Source organism: Oncorhynchus mykiss, chromosome 5 (assembly GCF_057628025.1).
Source record: "Oncorhynchus mykiss isolate SJ-2025 chromosome 5, ASM5762802v1, whole genome shotgun sequence".
NCBI lineage: Eukaryota > Metazoa > Chordata > Actinopteri > Salmoniformes > Salmonidae > Oncorhynchus > Oncorhynchus mykiss.
The window spans coordinates 19,318,595-19,339,018 of record NC_143026.1 but is presented as its reverse complement, the minus strand read 5'-3'; the positions used below and the strand labels follow the sequence as shown (position 1 = coordinate 19,339,018).

The 20,424-nt window shown below is 41.5% G+C and overlaps 1 protein-coding gene across 2 annotated transcripts in view; it reads left to right on the top strand.

Moving 5' to 3' along the window:
• Positions 1-19,537, top strand: part of LOC110522815 (collagen alpha-1(V) chain) — a 134,424-nt gene extending 114,887 nt beyond the window's left edge. The window contains exons 50-60 of one of the 2 annotated variants that reach the window (XM_036977004.2): positions 85-300; positions 789-842; positions 1,094-1,147; positions 1,557-1,664; positions 1,847-1,936; positions 2,101-2,154; positions 2,602-2,866; positions 3,271-3,383; positions 6,018-6,086; positions 8,822-9,055; positions 16,570-19,537. In XM_036977004.2, the coding sequence (XP_036832899.1) occupies positions 85-300; positions 789-842; positions 1,094-1,147; positions 1,557-1,664; positions 1,847-1,936; positions 2,101-2,154; positions 2,602-2,866; positions 3,271-3,383; positions 6,018-6,086; positions 8,822-9,055; positions 16,570-16,716 (1,404 nt within the window). In that variant the 3' untranslated portion in view covers positions 16,717-19,537. Of the gene's footprint in view, positions 1-84; positions 301-788; positions 843-1,093; positions 1,148-1,556; positions 1,665-1,846; positions 1,937-2,100; positions 2,155-2,601; positions 2,867-3,270; positions 3,384-5,874; positions 5,944-6,017; positions 6,087-8,821; positions 9,056-16,569 lie in introns of both variants that reach the window. The other variant, XM_036977003.2, reaches the window with a different exon arrangement.
• The last annotated feature ends 887 nt before the right edge of the window (positions 19,538-20,424 follow it).

Here is a 20,424-nt window from a genome sequence, read left to right as displayed (position 1 = left end):
GAAGGTAACTACAGTAAACATAGAAGTACTGTACAAGAGCTTTTAGCACTTTGATCATGTACTTTATCCTTTCTCATCTCTTAGGGTTCTCCTGGACCCACCGGAGAGTCAGGTCCTTCTGGCCCACCAGGAAAGAGAGGCCCCCATGGTACAACTGGACCCGAGGGCAGGCAAGGAGAGAAGGGAGCCAAGGGAGAGTCTGGTCTGGAGGGCCCACAGGGAAAGACAGGCCCCGTTGGTCCGCAGGGAGCACCTGGCAAGCAAGGTTCTGAAGGTCTCAGAGGTATCCCTGGCCCAGTTGTAAGTACAGTATTGTTTAATATTTTCATTTCTTTGTGTCATAGCTATTACAGTAACTAGGGACAGTAACTATGAGTTTACTACAACACTCATAGATGAGTATAGTGACTGATCTTACAAAAGCTATTTCTCATTCACACAATATAAGCATAAGGGAATAATACCAATATTGTAATAATAATTAGGTGGGTGCTTACATTTGTCCTATTTCATACGTGTACAATTGTATATTGGAAATGTGTATTTCCTTATCCCCCTGAGTGTGGTTACAGCCACGGTCTGCCATTATCAGCGGTGACTCTGGAGCAATTAGCGTTAAGTGCCTTGCTCAATGGCACACAGATTTTTCACCTTGTCGGCGGTGGATTAGAACCAGCGACCTTTCAGTTTCTGGCCCAATGCTCTAACAGCTAGGCTACCTGCCACCCTTATATTGTATGTAAAGATCAGTGGCTTAAAGCATTGATTCGTATCATGTTTCCATGCAGGGGGAACAAGGTCTTCCAGGTTCCTCAGGCCCCGACGGACCCCCTGGACCCATGGTGAGACAACTGACCTCTAACCCCTAAACCCGGGTCATTAGATGTCACAGGATTCACAGTAGCTTGTCTTATTGGGTCAGACATGTAATGTTATATGTCCTCACTCTCTTTTACTCTACCTCCCTCTCTACTTCTCTACCCCCTTCCTTCCATCCCTCTCCACTACAACTCTCCCATATTATGTCCATCTCTCTCTCTCTTTCCCTCTCTCTTGCTCTCTCTCTCCTCTCTCCCTCCTCTCTCCCTCACAGGGTCCTCCAGGATTACCAGGTTTGAAGGGAGACTCTGGCATTAAGGGAGAAAAGGTAAAACCCACCCCCCTGTTTCAGTAGGTTATTGACAACAAGTACCTGGACCCACCGGAGAGTCAACTATTACAGTCAAATATGAACATACCTGTTGCATGCATGGCTAAAAGTCACATACTGTATTGATCTTCTTCCATTGCTAATGATGTTGATGTCTAAAATTCTATAGGGATACACTTGAAATCTGTCAATGGAGATACTGTATATTCCATACTATACACATTCAAGTGAATGATAACTGACGGCTCGGTGTTCAAACCTATTGATTATGTATCTGGTATTAGCCCCAGGGCAGTGAGTCATCACACTAAGGATATATGAAGAGAGATTGATTGACAGGCAGATTGATGTGAGTAATTAATTGATGATTGATGCCTGTTTTGATCTGTGTTTCTCCTCTCCTCAGGGCCACCCTGGTCTGATCGGTCTGATCGGGCCCCCAGGAGAGCAGGGAGAGAAGGGTGACAGAGGTCTGCCAGGCCCCCAGGGGACATCAGGACCCAAAGGAGACAATGTTAGTAGACCTACAACTGTTGTTAACATGATTATTGAGCGATGTTTACCTAATAATAAGTGACATGTTGTGGTTTGGTCTGATAATACAGTTAATCATATCAAGTCAACACAGTCAAGTGTGGTTTGTTCAGCCTCTCTTCTCTCCTTCCTGTCTTTATTCTCTCCTTCTCTCCCTCCCAGGGTATTGCTGGCCCCTCAGGTCCTCTTGGTCCCCTGGGACCTCCAGGATTACCAGGTCCTCCTGGTCCTAAAGGAGCTAAGGGGTCATCGGTAAGCGTCCCCACAATCCACCATGTCCCATGTCGTACTGTCCCCTTGAAATCATGTCCCACTGTCCATATAAGTTGTGTATATGGGCTTCTAAAGTCTAAACCATGTCCTACTGTCCATAGAGGCTGTGTGTATGATGCTGTGTTCTTTCCTGTCTTCCTCAGGGTCAAACTGGTCCCAAGGGAGAGACTGGTGTTCCTGGACAACCTGGGCCTCCTGTAAGTTATCTTCATGATTGTGTGATGTCATTACATGTTGTTGTTTTGTGGTTTTGTAGTTTTACCCTGACTAAAACATTGCTCTCCCATTTCTCTCCCTCTTTCCCTCTTACCCTCTTTCTCTCCCTCTCTCCTCCTCCCCCTCTTCTTTCCTCATCTCTGCCCCCTCTCCTTTCCCTGTCTCCTCCTCTCCCCCTCTCCTTTCCCCATCTCCTCACCTCTTCCTCTCTTCCTCACCTTCTCCCCCTCTCCCCCCTCTTCTTTCCTCATCTCTGCCCCCTCTCCTTTCCCTGTCTCCTCCTCTCCCCCTCTCCTTTCCCCGTCTCCTCACCTCTTCCTCTCTTCCTCACCTCCTCCCCCTCTCCGCCCTCTTCTTTCCTCATCTCCGCCCCCTCTTCTTTCCCTGTCTCCTCCTCTCCCCCTCTCTGTCCTTCTCCACCCCGATAGGGTCCTCCTGGGGATGTCATCCACCCGCTGCCCATGCAGTCGAGCCCCAAGCGGAGCCGCAGGAACATTGATGCCAGCCAGATGATGGACGATGCCAATGCAGATGCCAACTACAAGGACTACGACGATGGAATGGAGGAGATCTTCGGATCCCTCAACTCCCTCAAGCTAGAGATTGAGCAGATGAAGCACCCACTGGGAACACAGGGCAACCCCGCCCGCACCTGCAAGGACCTGCAGCTCTGCCACCCTGACTTCCCCGACGGTGGGCATCGATTTGAGATCTGAAATACTAAATCTGAAGTCTTACTAAGTTCGGTGCTGAAGCCCAGGAATAATCTTGTTTGAAACTTGTTTGGAAAAGGTGGCTGGTGCTAGCCATCTTTTTCATAGAGGTGGGGCTATTTTATATAGGTCAAGGACCAAGTGTCACTACTATAATGGATTTAAATGTGATAGAGAAATATGATTATAAATATGATTGGTATTTGATGATATGGGGTATAGAATAGTCTCTCCTTTGAATGCTAAATCATGCTAATTTAAACATTGAATGATCTCTGATGAAAAGGTTTCTAATTGTTAAGGTTCCCTCCTTCCCTCTCTCCTCCCCTCTTTCTTTTCCCTCTTCCCCATTTTCTCCCTCCCTCCATTTCTTGTCATTTTCAGGTGAATACTGGATCGACCCCAACCAGGGTTGCTCGAGGGACTCTTTCAAGGTCCACTGCAACTTCACAGCAGGAGGAGAGAGCTGTATCTACCCTGATAAGAAGTCTGAAGGGGTAAGTCATGGTGCTTTTACACTCACCACTGGTAAAAGTCACATTTTGAGAGCCAGTGATAGAAATGCATCTTAAAAACCGGAACCATACACATTTTATAGGTTTTGGTGTATATAATGAGGGAAATACAAATTATTAAAATGCATCATGCCTGCGTGGCACAGTGATATTTCTGGTTGATTGAAAAAGTGTGTATACATTTTTTTTTATACATTGTTCTGTCAAGTGTCAACTATTCCCCATTTGATTGACAGGTTAAATAACTCTGACTGTATGATGCAGATAAGTTAATATTTATTTATTCTTCCCTGGCCGCAGGCAAACTACTACACATATAAATCATATATACCTCTCTCCTGATACTACTGCATAATCACATAACACTCATATATGTAACATTCATGCATCACTATTACTTTACTGCTATGAGTGTAATACACATGGTCCTCCAAGCCCCTAGGGGCAGCAGCTCCATGTATGGCCCTTGGTGTTACACACTACTGACATGTCATGATGACAAAGAATATATTTGGGGCAGTCCCTCACTGTCAACAGAGAGTCAAAGACTCCCTTCCACACACATGTCCACACACACAAACACACACGCGCGCACACACACACACAGTTCTGTCATACTATCCTCCAGGTAAGTGTCAGTGGCCTAGTGTCGTCCCTGGCCCAGTCACCTGAAATAGGTTATGGCAGGTGACAGGCACCCAGAGAGGAATTTGCTGCTGGTTGGTTATGCATGGTGTAGAGGAGAGGGGGACAGGAGAGGACAGGAAAGGAGAGGAGAGGTAAAACACATGAAACTGTGTCTGCGGCAGGCCAGGGGAGATCTGTAAGGGCTCTAAGCTACAGGACATTTTAACGATCCGCTGGCACATTGAGACACAGAGGAGCAGGAGTTTGCTTAAACTCAGATTAATGAACTTCACTTTTAATAGCCTGGGCAGATTAATGGGCCAGTGGGATGGCCTCGTTAGTGTGAAGGAGTGGAGAGATGGCACATGGTCAGAGACCCTGACATTGCCATGCATTGACATGCACATGGGAAGGTGTGCGCACACACACACATACACACACACACACACACACAAACACTATCTCTCCCTCCCTGCTAGCCTGGAACACTGTATCCCTAGTCTACCCATCATGAGTTATGCAGAGGAGAGGATAGAGGAGAGGAGGTACAGTAGATAGATAAAGGACAGGAGAGAAAAAGAAGAGTTAGAAGTAGAGCGAATCAGTTCTAGGGTATCAGTGGTCTCCTCCAGTAGAGGGGATCAGTTCTAGGGTATCAGTGGTCTCCTCCAGTAGAGGGGATCAGTTCTAGGGTATCAGTGGTTTCCTCCAGTAGAGGGGATCAGTTCTAGGGTATCAGTGGTCTCCTCCAGTAGAGGGATCAGTTCTAGGGTATCAGTGGTCTCCTTCGGTAGAGGGATCAGATCTAGGGTATCAGTGGTCTCCTCCAGTAGAGGGGATCAGATCTAGGGTATCAGTGGTCTCCTCCAGTAGAGGGGATCAGTTCTAGGGTATCAGTGGTCTCCTCCAGTAGAGGGGATCAGATCTAGGGTATCAGTGGTCTCCTCCAGTAGAGGGGATCAGATCTAGGGTATCAGTGGTCTCCTCCAGTGGGGTCCCCTACTGCTCGCTCTACTCATGTTAGGAGAGCTGGAAGTGCCTTTCAAGACAGCAGGGTGTGTTTAATGTATGCTGTCTCCCAGCGCTAATTGATCTCCAGCTGAACATTAATTTACACATTAAGGCATTGATGACAAGCCCTGTATAAACCTTGTATCAGACTGATCTAGCTCATTCCTGGGGTATAATAATATTCAGAATATCACACTGGAGTATCACTGGCCATGTATCTGATACTTATTGGTAGTTATAATGCAGGTGAATCGAATTTAAATGAAGAAAAACAAAACAAAATCGTATCTAGTTTTAAATGAAAACCACAAAACAAAGCCACTTGTCCTTACCGACAGTATACAGCAGAAGCTTAAATAAACACCATAAAAAGCATAGTCACTTCTATTTTGGTATAGAGCAGAACACTTAGCTGAAGGGAAAGGGGGCATTTTTAAGCTGGCCCTTTGGCGGCTAACAGATGCATCCTAAATGGCACCCTATTCTTTTTATAGTGCACTCCTTTTGACTAGGGCCCATTTAGGATGCATACAACATCTCTTAATGAATCACTGTGTACTCATTAATATTTGATCAGTAATTAGCTGCCAGCCAGTGTTTACACAAAATGCGATAATGGCTTGCTAAGGTATTTTACACTCTCCCGAGCTGTTCAGTGTCACACAATACTACTGCAGGTCTCTCAGACACCACAGATGGACCAAGGGAGGGAGGGTTTAGAAGAACGAGGGATAACGTTGTTATTTCTTTCAGGAGGCTGTTCTTACTGTTTTTTCTTTCTTTAACCATTTTTTGTCCTCCTCCTCTTCCCCCGTTTTGCTCCATCCATACCCAGACTAGGCTCACCTCCTGGGTAAAGGAGATCCCTGGCTCCTGGTTCAGTGAATTCAAACGTGGTAAACTGGTAAGCCCCCCTAACGCCCCCCTTCCTCCCGTCCCCTTCCCTTTTTCCTGAACAGCTCATCTCATATTTTACAGAGCAAAATGGCAAAATGGCCCAAAGACTCCCCAGGCTCTTGGTATAGTCGCTACAAGCGAGGTTCCCTGGTAAGTGGCACACCCGCAGGTCTCTGGAGGCCCAGCTAGGGTGACTCCTGGCTGGGTCTCTGTGGGCCTGAGGGCCCTGCATGGTTCTAGGTTCTGGTTCTGGTTCGGGTCAGTACTGGTTCTGCATGGTTCCTGTACTGGTTGGCACTGGTCTTTGACTGGCACTCTGGCTTGTGTTTGTGGCGACACAGCTCTGCATGGTTCAGCACGATCAAGGTCAGCTCAGCACAACTCCAGTAAGACATACTGCAGTAGGTGAGTCTCTTCCTTCCAGAATAGAGGGAGACTTCGTTGGTGGAACAGACAGACTGACAGACATACTTTACCATGGCAACTAGTAGTTGAAGAAGTTAAAGACAATTTTCCATTGAAGAAAAACAATATAAATTCAATACAAAAAGGTAAGTGTAGTACAAAAAGTCATAGAATTGAGTAAATCAGTGTGTTGGTACTGAATGTTGCCATGGGAAAGTATGAGTGTAAATGCATCCACTCAACCTGCCTCTCTCTGAAGTTGGAGAGCATCACCTAGAAGTGACTGAGTGCCTCTCATGGTTAGACACACATTTCTATTTATAACAACTACTCCTATTGCCCTCAGCATTTCCAGTTGACTCATAGATACTCATACTGTATAGATACCTATTCATAAATCATGTGAAGCTAGTCACAGGAGAGTGATTAGGCACCATTTTGTTCCTACTACACTCATTCCACACATTCACCTACCCATTCAATCACAAGAGGATTACAACACTGATTCAATGTGAACAGTCAAAAGTCAGGCACTCAGTCACATTCCCAGGGGCTTCTGGGTACACCCACTTTTGACTTGTGGCTGCGATGAAGAGGTAATGTTTCCATGGCGATGTAGGGCTGTTTCTACACACTGGTTCTGCAGGGCAGAGCGGGGAGGAGGGATGAGGGAGGGGGAGGAACAGACATGAGCAGGGGAGGACCTACCTAGCCTTTCTGAGTACCTGGACACTCAGAGGGGTGAGGGATACTACTCCCTTTAAGAGCCACTGATTCACAGACAGACACTGTAACTTGGACACAATGGATATAGTTATCATCCTCTATGAGCCCAAATTCCTATCTGATGATGGTATGGCCACCTTGTGGGTTCCTGAAAATACAGCACAACAGATGTGATTGACTTCCCTGTAATAGTAATCTGTGATGTCCATTATTGTCCAGGTTGAGTCATACGTGTGTGTGTGTGTGTGTGTCTGTGTGTTTGTCTGTGTGTACATGAGAGAGAGAGAATGTATCTATACACACACATTAGTGGCTCTCTGCTGTGACTGCATAGCATGGGCTTTGCATGCGCTTTGCTCTTGGTCTCAGTCAGTCCTGTTTGTCTGAAAGAAGAAGAGAAGCCTGTGGAACGGATGGTGGAACGCTGTTGGTTGGTATGGAAACGGGTCTCCAGCGTAAAATAGCATCACACCAAAGACTGATGTTCCCAAATGGACGGGTCATCCGGAATGATTTGTAATCATTAGATCCAAGATACATTAGTATAATAGAACACATGTTGGTTTAGAATTCCACTTAAACATGGCGAATTAGGCTAATTCTAAATTGCGGAAACCGATTAAACCAACCTATTATTATTTTTCATTTATACAATTACGTTTTACATTTACTAATGAGCTCCTTTCAAAACAATACATTTCCATAATTTTCTTAATTAAAGCTTAAGTGTTCAATTACGGTTAGCTCCTCGATTGAGAGTATTCATCTCTTGTTGCTAGTAGACTGCTATTCCTACAGAACCATTGAAGTCTTTCAGCAGAGAATAAGCCAGTCAGTATCTAAGGCCCCAGAGCCTGTAGATTAGAGCTCCTGTAGTAACTCCTGTATGCCTTACTGTTTCTCAGACACAAGCTTACTCATAGAGCCCCAGACAGACAGACCCCATAATACAGCAAGCCTCTCCATCTTTCCCAAAGCTGGTTGATGACAGCCTAGATATTTCACTCTAAAGGACCTAGCCGGGAACACCTCTGGTATATCCCCCCTCCTGATTTGTCGTCTGAGGAATCGGAATTCTATCCTACTCACGTAGCGCCGCCATGAATTATGGGTAATGAAGCTTAGCATACCCTCTGGAGACGAGCCGGCCGCCGTTGATCTCCTTACCCACAACCCCCCTCTCTCCCTGGTGCTGCAGTGACTGATGGGACAAACCCTTGTCGCGGCGCACTGCGTGCACCGATTGACATTCTATAATTCTGTCAAAGCAGCCGCAGCGCCGGAAAGAGAGGTGAGGAATGCTGACATGTTTGAGTGACGGTGTGTCATTGCTCTGAGTCCGCCATGCTGCTGCATACACCTACAGTCTGTTGTCTGCGAAACACTCCATCTAAAGTCATATGAAATCATATCCCCACAACGACACTACTCGGTGTCAGAATTAGAATTCACAGATAAAAGCGAGAAACCCACCCAAGACACCTCACAGTACACGAGAATGGTGTGATGTGTAGATTTGAGTGTTCTTGGTAGAGAACAAACAATGAAACAATGTTGTGTCTGAAATGGCACCCTATTCTTTAAATAGTGTACTACTTTTCGCAAGAGCGCTGCTCAAAAGTAGTACACTATTTAGGGAATAGGGTGCCATTTCAGATGTACCCAAATATGTATAGTATGTATGTATAGTGTCTGTATTAGTCCACAGTGTCTGTTCCTGCCTAGACCCTATATCTCCTTTCCTCCCTGTCTAGCTCTCGTACGTGGACGCTGAGGGCAACCCCATTGGTGTGGTCCAGATGACCTTCCTGCGTCTGCTGAGCGCGGCTGCCCGCCAAAACCTCACCTACAACTGCTACCAGTCAGTGGCCTGGCACAACCAGGATGGGGACTCATACGACAAGGCCATCCGCTTCTTGGGCTCCAACGACGAGGAGATGTCCTACGATAACAACCCCTACATCAGAGCCGTGGTGGACGGCTGTGCGGTGAGTGGATGGAAGGGTTGGGAAGTGTGTGTGTGTGTGTGTGTGTGTGTGTGTGTGTGTGTGTGTGTGTGTGTGTGTGTGTGTGTGTGTGTGTGTGTGTGTGTGTGTGTGTGTGTAAGGGCATAGGTGTGAGCAAGGGGATTTGACGGTCATGTGTATAACAGCATTTGTATGTGGTGTGGGGTGTGAATTGTGTGTCTGTCTGGGGTGGGGGGAGTGAATTGTATGTCTGTGTGGGGTGGGGGGAGTGAGTTGTGTGTATGTGTGGAGTGGGGGGAGTGAGTTGTGTGTCTGTGTGGGGTGGGGGGAGTGAGTTGTGTGTATGTGTGGAGTGAGTTGTGTGTTTGTGTGGGGTGGGGGGAATGAATTGTGTGTTTGTGTGGGGTGGGGGAGTGAATTGTGTGTCTTTGTTTTGGTATTTGGTATTTTATTAGGATCCCCATTAGCTGTTGCAAAAGCAGCAGCTACTCTTCCTGGGGTCGACATGAAACATGAAACATGACATAATACAGAACATTAATAGACAACAGCTCAAGGGCAGAACTACATTAAAAACAAACCAAAAATGACTGAAGGCGCATGTAGCCTACATATCAATACAGACACACAAACTATCTAGGTCAAATAGGGGAGAAGCATTGTGCCGTGAGGTGTTGCTTTATCTGTTTTATTTGGAACCAGGTTTGCTGTTTATTTGAGCAATATGAGATTCCATGCAATAATGGCTATATATCAAACTGTACACTTTCTTGAATTTGTCCTGGATTGTGAAAAGACCCCTGGCGGAATGTCTGGTGGGGTAAGTGTGTGTCAGAGCTGTGTGTAAGTTGACTATGCAAACCATTTGGGATTTTAAACACATTAATGTTTCTTATAAAAATAAGTGATGTAGTCAATCTCTCCTCACCTCTTAGCCAAGAGACACTGGCATGCATACAGTAGTATTTATATCAGCCCTCTGATTACAATGAAGAGCAAGACTTGCCACTCTGTTCTGGGCCAGCTGCAGATTAACTAGGTCTTTCCTTGCAGCACTCAACCACACGACAGGACAGTAGTCAAGATAAGACAAAACTAGAGCCTGCAGAACTTACTTTTTGGAGTGTGGTGTCAAAAAAGCAGAGCATTTCTTTATTACGGACAGACCTCCCCCCATCTTTACAACCATTGAATCTATAGGTTTTGACCATGACAGTTTACAATCTAAGGTAACGCCAAGTAATTTAGTCTCCTCAACTTGTTCATTACCAGATTCAGCTGAGGAATAGAACTTAGGGAATGATTTGTACCAAATACAATGCTTTTAGATTTAGAGATGTTCAGGACCAGTTTATTACTAGCTACCCATTTCAAAACAAACAGCAACTCTTTGTTAAGGGTCTCAGTGATTTCATTAGCTGTAGTTGCTGATGCGTATATGGTTGAATCATCAGCATACATGGACACACATGCTTTGTTTAATGCCAGTGACAGGTCATTGTTAAAAATAGAAAAGAGTAGAGGGCCTAGAGAGCTGCCCTGCGGTACACCACACTTTCCATGTTTGACATTAGAGAAGCTTCCATTAAATAAAACCCTTTGAGTTCTATTAGATATCTCTGAATCCATAATATGGGAGACATTGATAAGCCATAACACATATGTTTTTTCAACAACAGGTTTGTAAAATAAGAATTTGTTCTTGACTGACTTGCCTAGTTAAATAAAGGTTACATAAAAAATACAAAATAAAATGGTGAATAATATCAAAGGCTGCACTAAAATTTAACAGTACAGCTCCCACAACCTTCTTATTATCAATTTCTTTCAACCAATCATCAGTCATTTGTGTCAGTGCAGTACATGTTGAGTGCGATTTTCTATAAGCATGCTGAAAGGCTGTTTTTAGTTTGTTTACAGAGAAATAGCATTGTATTTGGTCAAACATATTTTTTTCAACTGTTTGCTAAGAGCTGGCAGCAAGCTTATAGGTCTGCTGTTAGAACCAGTAATGGCCGCTTTACCACTCTTGGGTAGTGGAATTACTTTGGCTTCCCTCCAGGCCTGAGGACAAAGACTTTCCTCTAGGCTCAGATGAAAGATATGACAGATAGGAGGGGCTATAGAGTCAGCTACCATCCTCAGTAGCTTTCCATCTAAATTGTCAATGCCAGGTTTGTCATTATTGATTGATAACAATAATTTTTCCACCTCTCCCACACTTTATTTTCAAAATTCAAAATTAATTTGTTTTTTATGCATGAATACAATGACTCACTGTACATTGTTGACTTTTCCTGCCAAAGTTTTCCCACTTTACCAGTAATCATTTAATATTTGGCAACATCAAATGGTTTTGTGATGAATAATCTGATTTGATGAAAGATGGAGTTTCTGCCCATAATTTCATTTAAAGTATTCCCCCAAAAATGTTACATTGTGCTTTATATCATTGATCTTGGCTTCATAATACAGTTTATTTTTATTTTTACACCTGGCTATCAGTGAAGCCTTGTCCGGCAGCGAAACAGTTAATTCATCCTAATTTACTGCCTCTAAAAAAACATAGCTGATATGGCTGATTACTTAAACAAATGTGGTTTCCACAGATAATTAAGATGTACAACGTATGGCATAAGAGGACAACAAGCAGATAAGAGGCAATCCGTCATTTCAATAAAGACATTAATGAGTGAGCTAGGACAGACATAGTCAATATAACTATTTGTTCAGCACTTTTGAAATGTTCAGAACATGGGCCGTTCTTACAGTGTTTTCCCTGTACACCAACTCAGAACCTGTAGGATTTTTTATTTTTTTATTTCACCTTTATTTAACCAGGTAGGCTAGTTAAGAACAAGTTCTCATTTACAACTGCGAGCTGACCAAGATTAAGCAAAACAGTTTGACACATACAACAACACAGAGTTACAGATGCAATAAACAAACATACAGTCAATAATACAGTAGAAAAAGTATATATACAGTGTGTGCAAATGAGGGAAGATAATGGAGGTAAGGCAATAAATAGGCCATAGTGGCGAAGTAATTACAATATACCAATTAAAACACTGGGGGGGATTGATGTGCAGAAGATGAATGTGCAAGTAGATACTGGGGTGCAAAGGAGCAAGATAAATAAATAAATACAGTATGGGGATGAGGTAGTTGGATGGGCTAAATGGATGAATAAAAGGAGCATGAATAAAGGGATGAATAAATGGGGCATATAAGCAGACAATGAATGCTCTTGGAATATTCAATGATTACATTTATCATATAACAGGTTATAGGCTACATGTGCTCCACCAGGTAAGATCAGTAGGCGAAATAAAGATGGGAAAATATACCAAATTATTAGGGTGAGGCAAATGAGCTACTAACAGCTTGATACACAACACATTCACTTATTATTACTTTCTTAGCTACAGTGTACATATCTCCCTGGCATATTACATCATTTATGCAGCAGCATACAAGACATTTTTAGACTCACCTTGTTGTGCTGTGCTCACTTGAACAGGAAGGTGCACGGTGGTCCTTTGTGGGCAAATTTTGTCATCAAACTTTGTTATCAAAGTTTGGAATTCTCTGGATTTATGGTTCTTTCAAGACAACTGGGAACTCGGAAAACAACAAGGTAGAATCATGATGACGTCAGTGATCTTCTGGTTGTAGCTCTAGAAAGAGGCCCAAGTTCCGGATTTAGAATTCCGAGTTGGATGACCATTCAACACATATTTTCCCAGTTCGAGCTTATTTTTCCAGAGTCCCTCGTTGTCTTGAACTCACTGAAGTCAGATTTCGCTATTCCAAGTTAACAGTTGTTTTGAGCGTAGTACCAATCACGCTTCATTGACAGCATGGCCAATTTTTTATGTTTATCATTTTAAGCTTGGAAAATAGATCCTTAATCCCAGACTTGGAACCACACATCCACTCCTCTGAATAGCAGACTAGTGATTGCTTTGCAATGTTTGCAGTTAGCTACTGATTCTTTCCCAACCACTCATTCTTGAATTTGTGATTTCAGACTTGTTGTGTAATGCTTATGGCCGATGAGCACCGATATGTTTTATCTATAATTTCTCTTCATTTTTTCTCTTCATATGACAAGGATTAAAAAGGAATTGATTCATGATGATGACTGCTAGCTTAGATTTTGAAAGTATGATGTTGACATGATCAGTCGAATCAAAGCTACTGTAGATAAAACGTGATTTGACATAATTTTATCTGTGGCCAATGACCTTGAGCCTTCTTGGATGGGCACTTCAAATGTCACTCTATGGCAGCACCCAAGGGGCTTGAATTTTCAAGCTCTACCCTTAGACTTGGCGGTAATGTAGTTTCCCCATGAGTGACAGAACACTGAGCCAATCATGGCGCAACTAGAGAACATTACCAACAACTACGCTCCGTATTTTCAGCTGGCTGTCCCACCACCACAGAAAGCACTGAGCTAGGCTGAAACACCTGCATTTTGGAGCTGCCTAAATAAAGCAAAAAATTGTTTGTATGTTTGTATGTGTATTTATTAACGTAATGATATATACAGACATATATATATATATACTGTATATATCATTACGTTAATAAAGGCACATACAAACAAATATATATATACAGTGGGGCAAAAAAGTATTTAGTCAGCCACCAATTGTGCAAGTTCTCCCACTTAAAAAGATGAGAGAGGCCTGTAATTTTCATCATAGGTACACTTCAACTATGACAGACAAAATGAGGGAAAAAATATCCAGAAGATCACATTGTAGGAGTTTTTAATGATTTTATTTGCAGATTATGGTGGAAAATAAGTATTTGGTCAATAACAAAAGTTTATCTCAATACTTGTTATCTATACATGTGGATGATCTTGTTCCTGTAGTGTTTGTAAATTAATAACCTGAACCAGATTACAGGCACTGATTACAGTAAGAAGCTTTCTTTTGAGTGGACAGTTTGATGAAAACCAGTCAATATTCAGGTCCCCAAGAAAGTAAACCTCTCTGTATACACATACACTATCAAGCATTTCACACATATTATTTAGATACTGACTATTAGCACTTGGTAGCCTATAGCAACACCCCAAAAGAAAAGGCTTTAGATGTGCCAAGTGAACCTGCAACCACAACACTTCAATAACACTTGACATAAGATCTTCTCTAAGCATTACAGGGATATGGCTCTGAATATATACAGCAACACCTCCCCCATCAGCATTTCTGTCTCTTCTATAGATGTTATATCCTTGTATTGCTACTGCTGTATCATCAACTGAATTGTCTAAGTGAGTCTCATAAATGGCTAATATATGAATGTTATCTGATGTTAGCAAGTTATTGATTTCATGAACCTTGTTTCTAAGGCTACATATATTAATTTGGGCTATTTTCAGCCCTTTCCTGGGTAACTTATCAGAGATATACATAATATGGAAAAGAGCAAACAAAGCAAAATAAAAAACATACATTCAGCAGTCCATTAATCAATGTGTGTGTATGTGTGCTGCGGGGTTGAAGCTACGGACCCATAGGCTTGGCTCTCTTTTCCCTTCCAGGCTTCTGGGATGGAGGGTGGGCAATGAGCCTGTCATAGCGGATCTAAGAAATGTCCCCACGCGCTCTGCGAGCTTTCATGGCTGGGACCAGTTCTTTCCTCTTCTGGTGCACAGCTTCAGGATAGTCCTTGTTCAGGAAGATATACGTTCCTCTCAAGTTATTGGCTCTTTCCAGAACAGCTACCTTGTCCTTGAACCTTAGGAACTTGACCACTTTTGGCCTGGACCTGTCACCTGGGCCAGTGGTAGGTTATCCAGTCCTATGGGCGCACTTCACCTGTGGTCCATCTTCAATTTCTCAGAGATAATTTCCCTTCACTTTGTCCTCAGACTCTGTCCAGGTCTCATGTTTAGATTCTGCAATTCCGTCAACAACCAAGCTATTCCACCTCCATTGTCCCTCGAGATTTATCCATCATTGTTATCCTGGATTCCCACACAGAACTGATGTCCTTAACATATTGCTGTCATCTTGCCGTTCTCCTGTTTCAACTCATCGAGCTGACCCTAGGAGATCTGCAAGTGGTTCTTCAGATCCTGGACCTCTCTGGTTAGGTCGTCCATTCTTTTATTAGTTGAAGCCACCAGTATTTTGACAAAACACTTGAAGCTATGTTCTTGTTGTAACAACTGCTTATAGAACTATTTTTGTTAGTTGAAAAGATCCTTCACGTGTGATAGAGAGACACCACTGTCCTCAATGGTACACATGCCGGCTTTGGACTTTGTCATGGTAGCTAGCAATGTAGGTTATTGTTTGAATTATTATGAGGAAATGAATAAACAATATCCCATTTCAAATAGAACTGTAACTAAGTAAACTTATACTCTGTTTTATTATATCTGATTGACAATATGAGTTCATAAGAAGGGATTGTGTGACACGGACAAGGAGTAATTAAAGTTAATGAACACCATTCCAACTAGGAAGAAAAACCTGGTTTGTGGATTAAGTAAACAGATAAGGTAGTTAACCTATGGTTGAACCGACGAAACTGAGCTCTGGGGTGTTTTAGATAAGGAAGTGAGTGCATTCCTAGGTTTTCTGTTAATTAGAACTGTCAGCTAAGTGGTGATCGATAATGTTGAGGGGTCAAAAAGTTAATTCAGTTGTGTTGTGTGTATGTGCTGGGGGGGGTCAGAATGAACTCAGAATTAACCTTTAAAGTTCCCTTTGACCCGGGCTGGAGGAGGAGATTCATTTTAGGAGCAAGGAAATTATGTCATGTTATTGTATATAAACTGTTGCTCGTGGGAACGTGGCAGCGCGCTCCGAGAATAAATTCTGTTACCTATTATTGAAATGGCTGGTCTCCGTCTATTTTATGCAAACAAGAATCTTACAAATTCTCATAAAATAGATTAAGGGTTTTCAATTAATAAAAACACATTGGCATAATTAAATGACACTAACAGTTATGCTGTTACACCTCGTAGTTTCAGACAGGGCAGGTCACAGGGAAGATTTAAAACAACAAATAGCAGGGATCTAGACAGCCACAAACCCGGGACAATCCGGAGTCCCAGCCACAATGGCTAACCGCATCACGGGCTGCATTCAAGCACTCAAGAAACCCTGCTAGTTTGATAGGCAGCTAGCTGGCAGCTACGCCAAGCAGGTCCTCAGAACTGGCCTTGGACGGCAGGATCACTGGACAGAGCGTAACAGACCCAGCAACTGATGCCAACTGCGTCGTGGGATCCAACATAAAAAGTTAGCTAGCTACTAAGAAACTTTCCAATACACTTTTAAAACAACAAACTTCACAAAACAACGAACCGAGCTCTCCCTCGTTCTGCGTTTAATAAATGAATTGTGTGTCTGTGTGGGGGGAGTGAATTGTATGTCTGTGTGGGGTGGGGGGAACGAATTTAAGATTTGATGCAAAAAATAAACCCTACTGTATACTGTATATGGAGGTCGAAGTACAGTAGCACCTACTCACTCTGTCTATCCCTCTCTGTTTTTCAGTTGAAAAAGGGCTATGAAAAGACAGTACTGGAGATCAACACACCAAAGGTGGAACAGGTGCCTTTTGTTGACATCATGTTCAATGATTTCGGCGGGGCTACGCAGAAGTTTGGATTCGAAGTGGGTCCTGTCTGTTTCATCGGCTAAGACTGTTTACTGAACAAAATGGAGAAAATAAAAAGCATATTTATTTTCTCAGAAACAAAACACATGAATAGGACTATTTGTATTTGTGTAAAACATTCTGTGTCCAAAAGCAACAAGTATGAATAAAATACACAAAAATCAAGATGAGAATACTACAATAAATTTCTAGAGGATTCGATAAGAATAATAAAAAAAGAGCAACCTTGTAACCTCAGTGTGCCTTCTCCATCACATGCAAGTTTTGAAACTGAATAAGTCAGATACTACCGACCCCTATCTTCACCCATGACCCCTATCACCGTTCCCAAACCTCCACCCACTCCCAGCGCACTTGATGTAAATCCAGTCTGGTTGTCGAACTCACCGGAGGCAAACTTTTACCTGCTACTCCACTGGTTTCAGAAGGTTGCCATGGACTCCATCCCATGTGGCAGTTTTCTTCTTAGTTTTTTTTATTGGTTTTTGTTGTTGTTTCTTTGTCTCCCTCTCAATTCCCACTTTGAATATTTTATTCATTCGTTCATTCGTTCATTCGTTTGCTCCTTCATTCATTTCGGAAGCTTTGTTTTGTGCATAATTGTCTCCCCATTCTTCTGAATGGAACTTATATATATAAATATATATAAATATTTTTTGTATGTTTGTAAGTACTTTCTGTATATTTTTCCTGGTAATGTTTATTGTTTCTGGCTTCAAAACATGCATGTGACCTTTTAAGACATGAGGTAAAAGATGATGGTCATTGGAATACATCAAATTCGCAGATACTAAAGTAAGGAATTGGACATGTAAATTGGAGAATAGATGAGGAGTGCTTGTCTTGTTGCTGGGTGTGAAGAACACCTTATTGTAATTTAAGAAACGAATGAAAATAAAATATGGAAATATTACTCTGCGCTAGTCTGTGAGTTGATTAGCATAACAGAAAATGTACCAAGATAAAAATGACAAACATTCCTCCTCTTCTTGTGTCCTATTTTGGGTGCATTTTGAGATTTTATTAACTTAATAAACAACTGATATTTTTTTCCTTCAATACTTCCATATTTCTACTCTCAAACTATATATGCAGCAGGAGATGTCACTTTTCAATGAAACACAAGAAATCAATACTTAGGTGCTATTTTTTCTCCTGTGGTGCTATGATATTTTCAAGTTTGTTGTTATTTTGAAAGTACAGTAAGCTGATGGTGGTGATGTTAACTCGTCACCATGACTACCCTGTCTGTCTGTCCCTTACCCTGACCCTCTTAGCTATCACCTCTGACACAACATCTTCGCTACATTCTTATTTATGTCCAGGGGTGTTTTAATGCATGCCAGTTTGCTTCATATTCATTCATAGATCCATGCAGTATTTTATTTTATGTATTTCTCTGCTTCCAAGGCCCACTTAGTAAAGACTAACAGCATCTGATCATACTGCAACTTACTTGGAATGTGCTAATATAAATAAGATTGTACTCAGTTGCCGAATGTGGTGCTAATTTATCACATTTTATTAGATGTCTTTAAAAAAGAAAGAAGATGGTAGAAGCGATGCTGCAATGCTTGCATATCATGGTTCCATGACATGGTGCATTTTGTGAATGGATCTCATGATTGGTGTTCTGTGCAATGGATAATCTTTTTCACTTCGTCAAGCTTTTTACTGCTTTTATTTTTCGGGGTTGGGGGTGAAGGTGACTGGTTTGGAATGGGTACGGAGTGTCTCCCCCTTTGAGTATTCCAAAGCACATGGCCAAGGAACAGTTTGGAGTTTTGGTACCTGAAACCATTAACTTTCTTACCAAAGGCTTTTTTTTAAATATAGCTTTAAGTTCCTAGAGGGCCAAGAATCCACTAAGTATTTTGAAATCCACTATTTGAAAATGTGGTAGAATTGTCTAATTATGATTAAAATCAGATGTGTCATGTACAAGTCAAAAATATATTTTCAAACATATATTTAAAAATAATAATTTTAAAAAATGAAAAATTTAGATTTTTTTTTAGTGAACGATATTTAATAGTCCATCAGATTAGCCCGCTTAAAGGTAGAAAAGCCAGATGCAAAGCTTGTTTTTGTTTTGTTGTTTGGGGTCTTCTGATTTAACTGTTGTTTTACTTTCTTAAGCCCTAGTTATACCCTTGTACAAACTATGCACTCTGCCTGCTTTTAACCACTACAGCATCTGCCACAGAAAGTTTTACTGTCCTGCATAAGTAGCTTGTTTTGTATGTTTTTGGTTTTTACCTTCTAGATATGTGACTTGAACCATTTACGTTAAGATACACTTATTGATCATCCGTTTTTAATGTTCATTTCGATGAAGCACTCCAAATTTAACATGTTTGCTTTCAATAAAAGGACAAAACATTTTTGTCAATTTTCAGAACCAGCAGTAATGCTGCCAATAACGTTTTTTGTTTTTTGAATTGTTTTACGTTTGTCTGTTCGTTAGTTTTTATGGTCTTGTCAAAAGAGAGTAAGAGAGGATAGAAGATATATTGGTTTTTATGTTTTATGTCAATAAATTTAAGTTTACTGTGGCCACCCACTCTTGTATGTCTTTTGAAGCATTAAAACCTATCTGTATGCATGAAATTGTAAAGTTTTTTTCTCTTGTTTTTATACTTTACAATGACATGATCTCCAACCCACTTTTTATTATTAAAATAGGTAGAATGCTAAATTTCATATGCTAAAATTGAAAACGGTCATGTCCATAATTGTGAAGTGGAGAGAGAATGGTGATGTTGTAACTCTCTACCCACAGCCAATGTTCATTTGTAGTATATTTATTGTATTATTTAAAAATAAATGTAAATTGACACCATAGTGTTACTGGAAGGCGCCCTCTTTATCTCAGAAACAGAGAATGAATTATCATGGAATGTTTTTTAGTCACAATTTGCAATTTTTATGAATGAAATATTACTGCAACTCACCTAAACACTGATATTATGTTAGTCTACCTTGATCCAAAAATCTACCATCAGTGAGATGTGGACAAAAATATGTTTTATTCATTTTTCTCACTCTTTTACAGACTGTTGGAAGACTATCATCACCTCTCTACATACAAATAGTAAGTTAAATGTTTCATTTTTTTATTCATAGTTATAGAATCCACAGTTAGAACATGATCTTGTGAAGCAAAACATGTTTTTAGTAAGTGAAGTTACACCATTTCTAAAATCCTTATTCTGGCATTCTGATTACGACTGAAAATCATTGCTGTCTTAATGTGTTCCGCCACCTCCACCCCTCATTAGAATACATGTGCATGCAGTGCCTTCAGAAAGTATTCATACCCCTTGACTTAGTCCACATTTGGTTGTGTTACAGACTGAATTCAAAATGGATTAAATATATTTTTTCTCAACCATTTACACACAATACTCCATAAATACAAAGTTAATTGTATTTTTTTATTTGATTTGTGCACATTTATTGAAAATGAAATACAGCAATATCGCATTTACTCAAGTATTCACACCCCTCAGTCAATACATATTAGAATCACAGTCTTTCTAGGTAAATCTCTAAGAGCTTTGCACACCTGGATTGTACAATATTTGCACATTATTCTTAAAACAATTATTCAAGCTCTGTCAAGTTGGTTGTTTATCATTTATTGTTTTATTATGCTAGACAGCCATTTTCAAGTCTTAGCATAGATTTTCACGCCCATTTAAGTCAAACTATAACTAGGCCACTCAGGA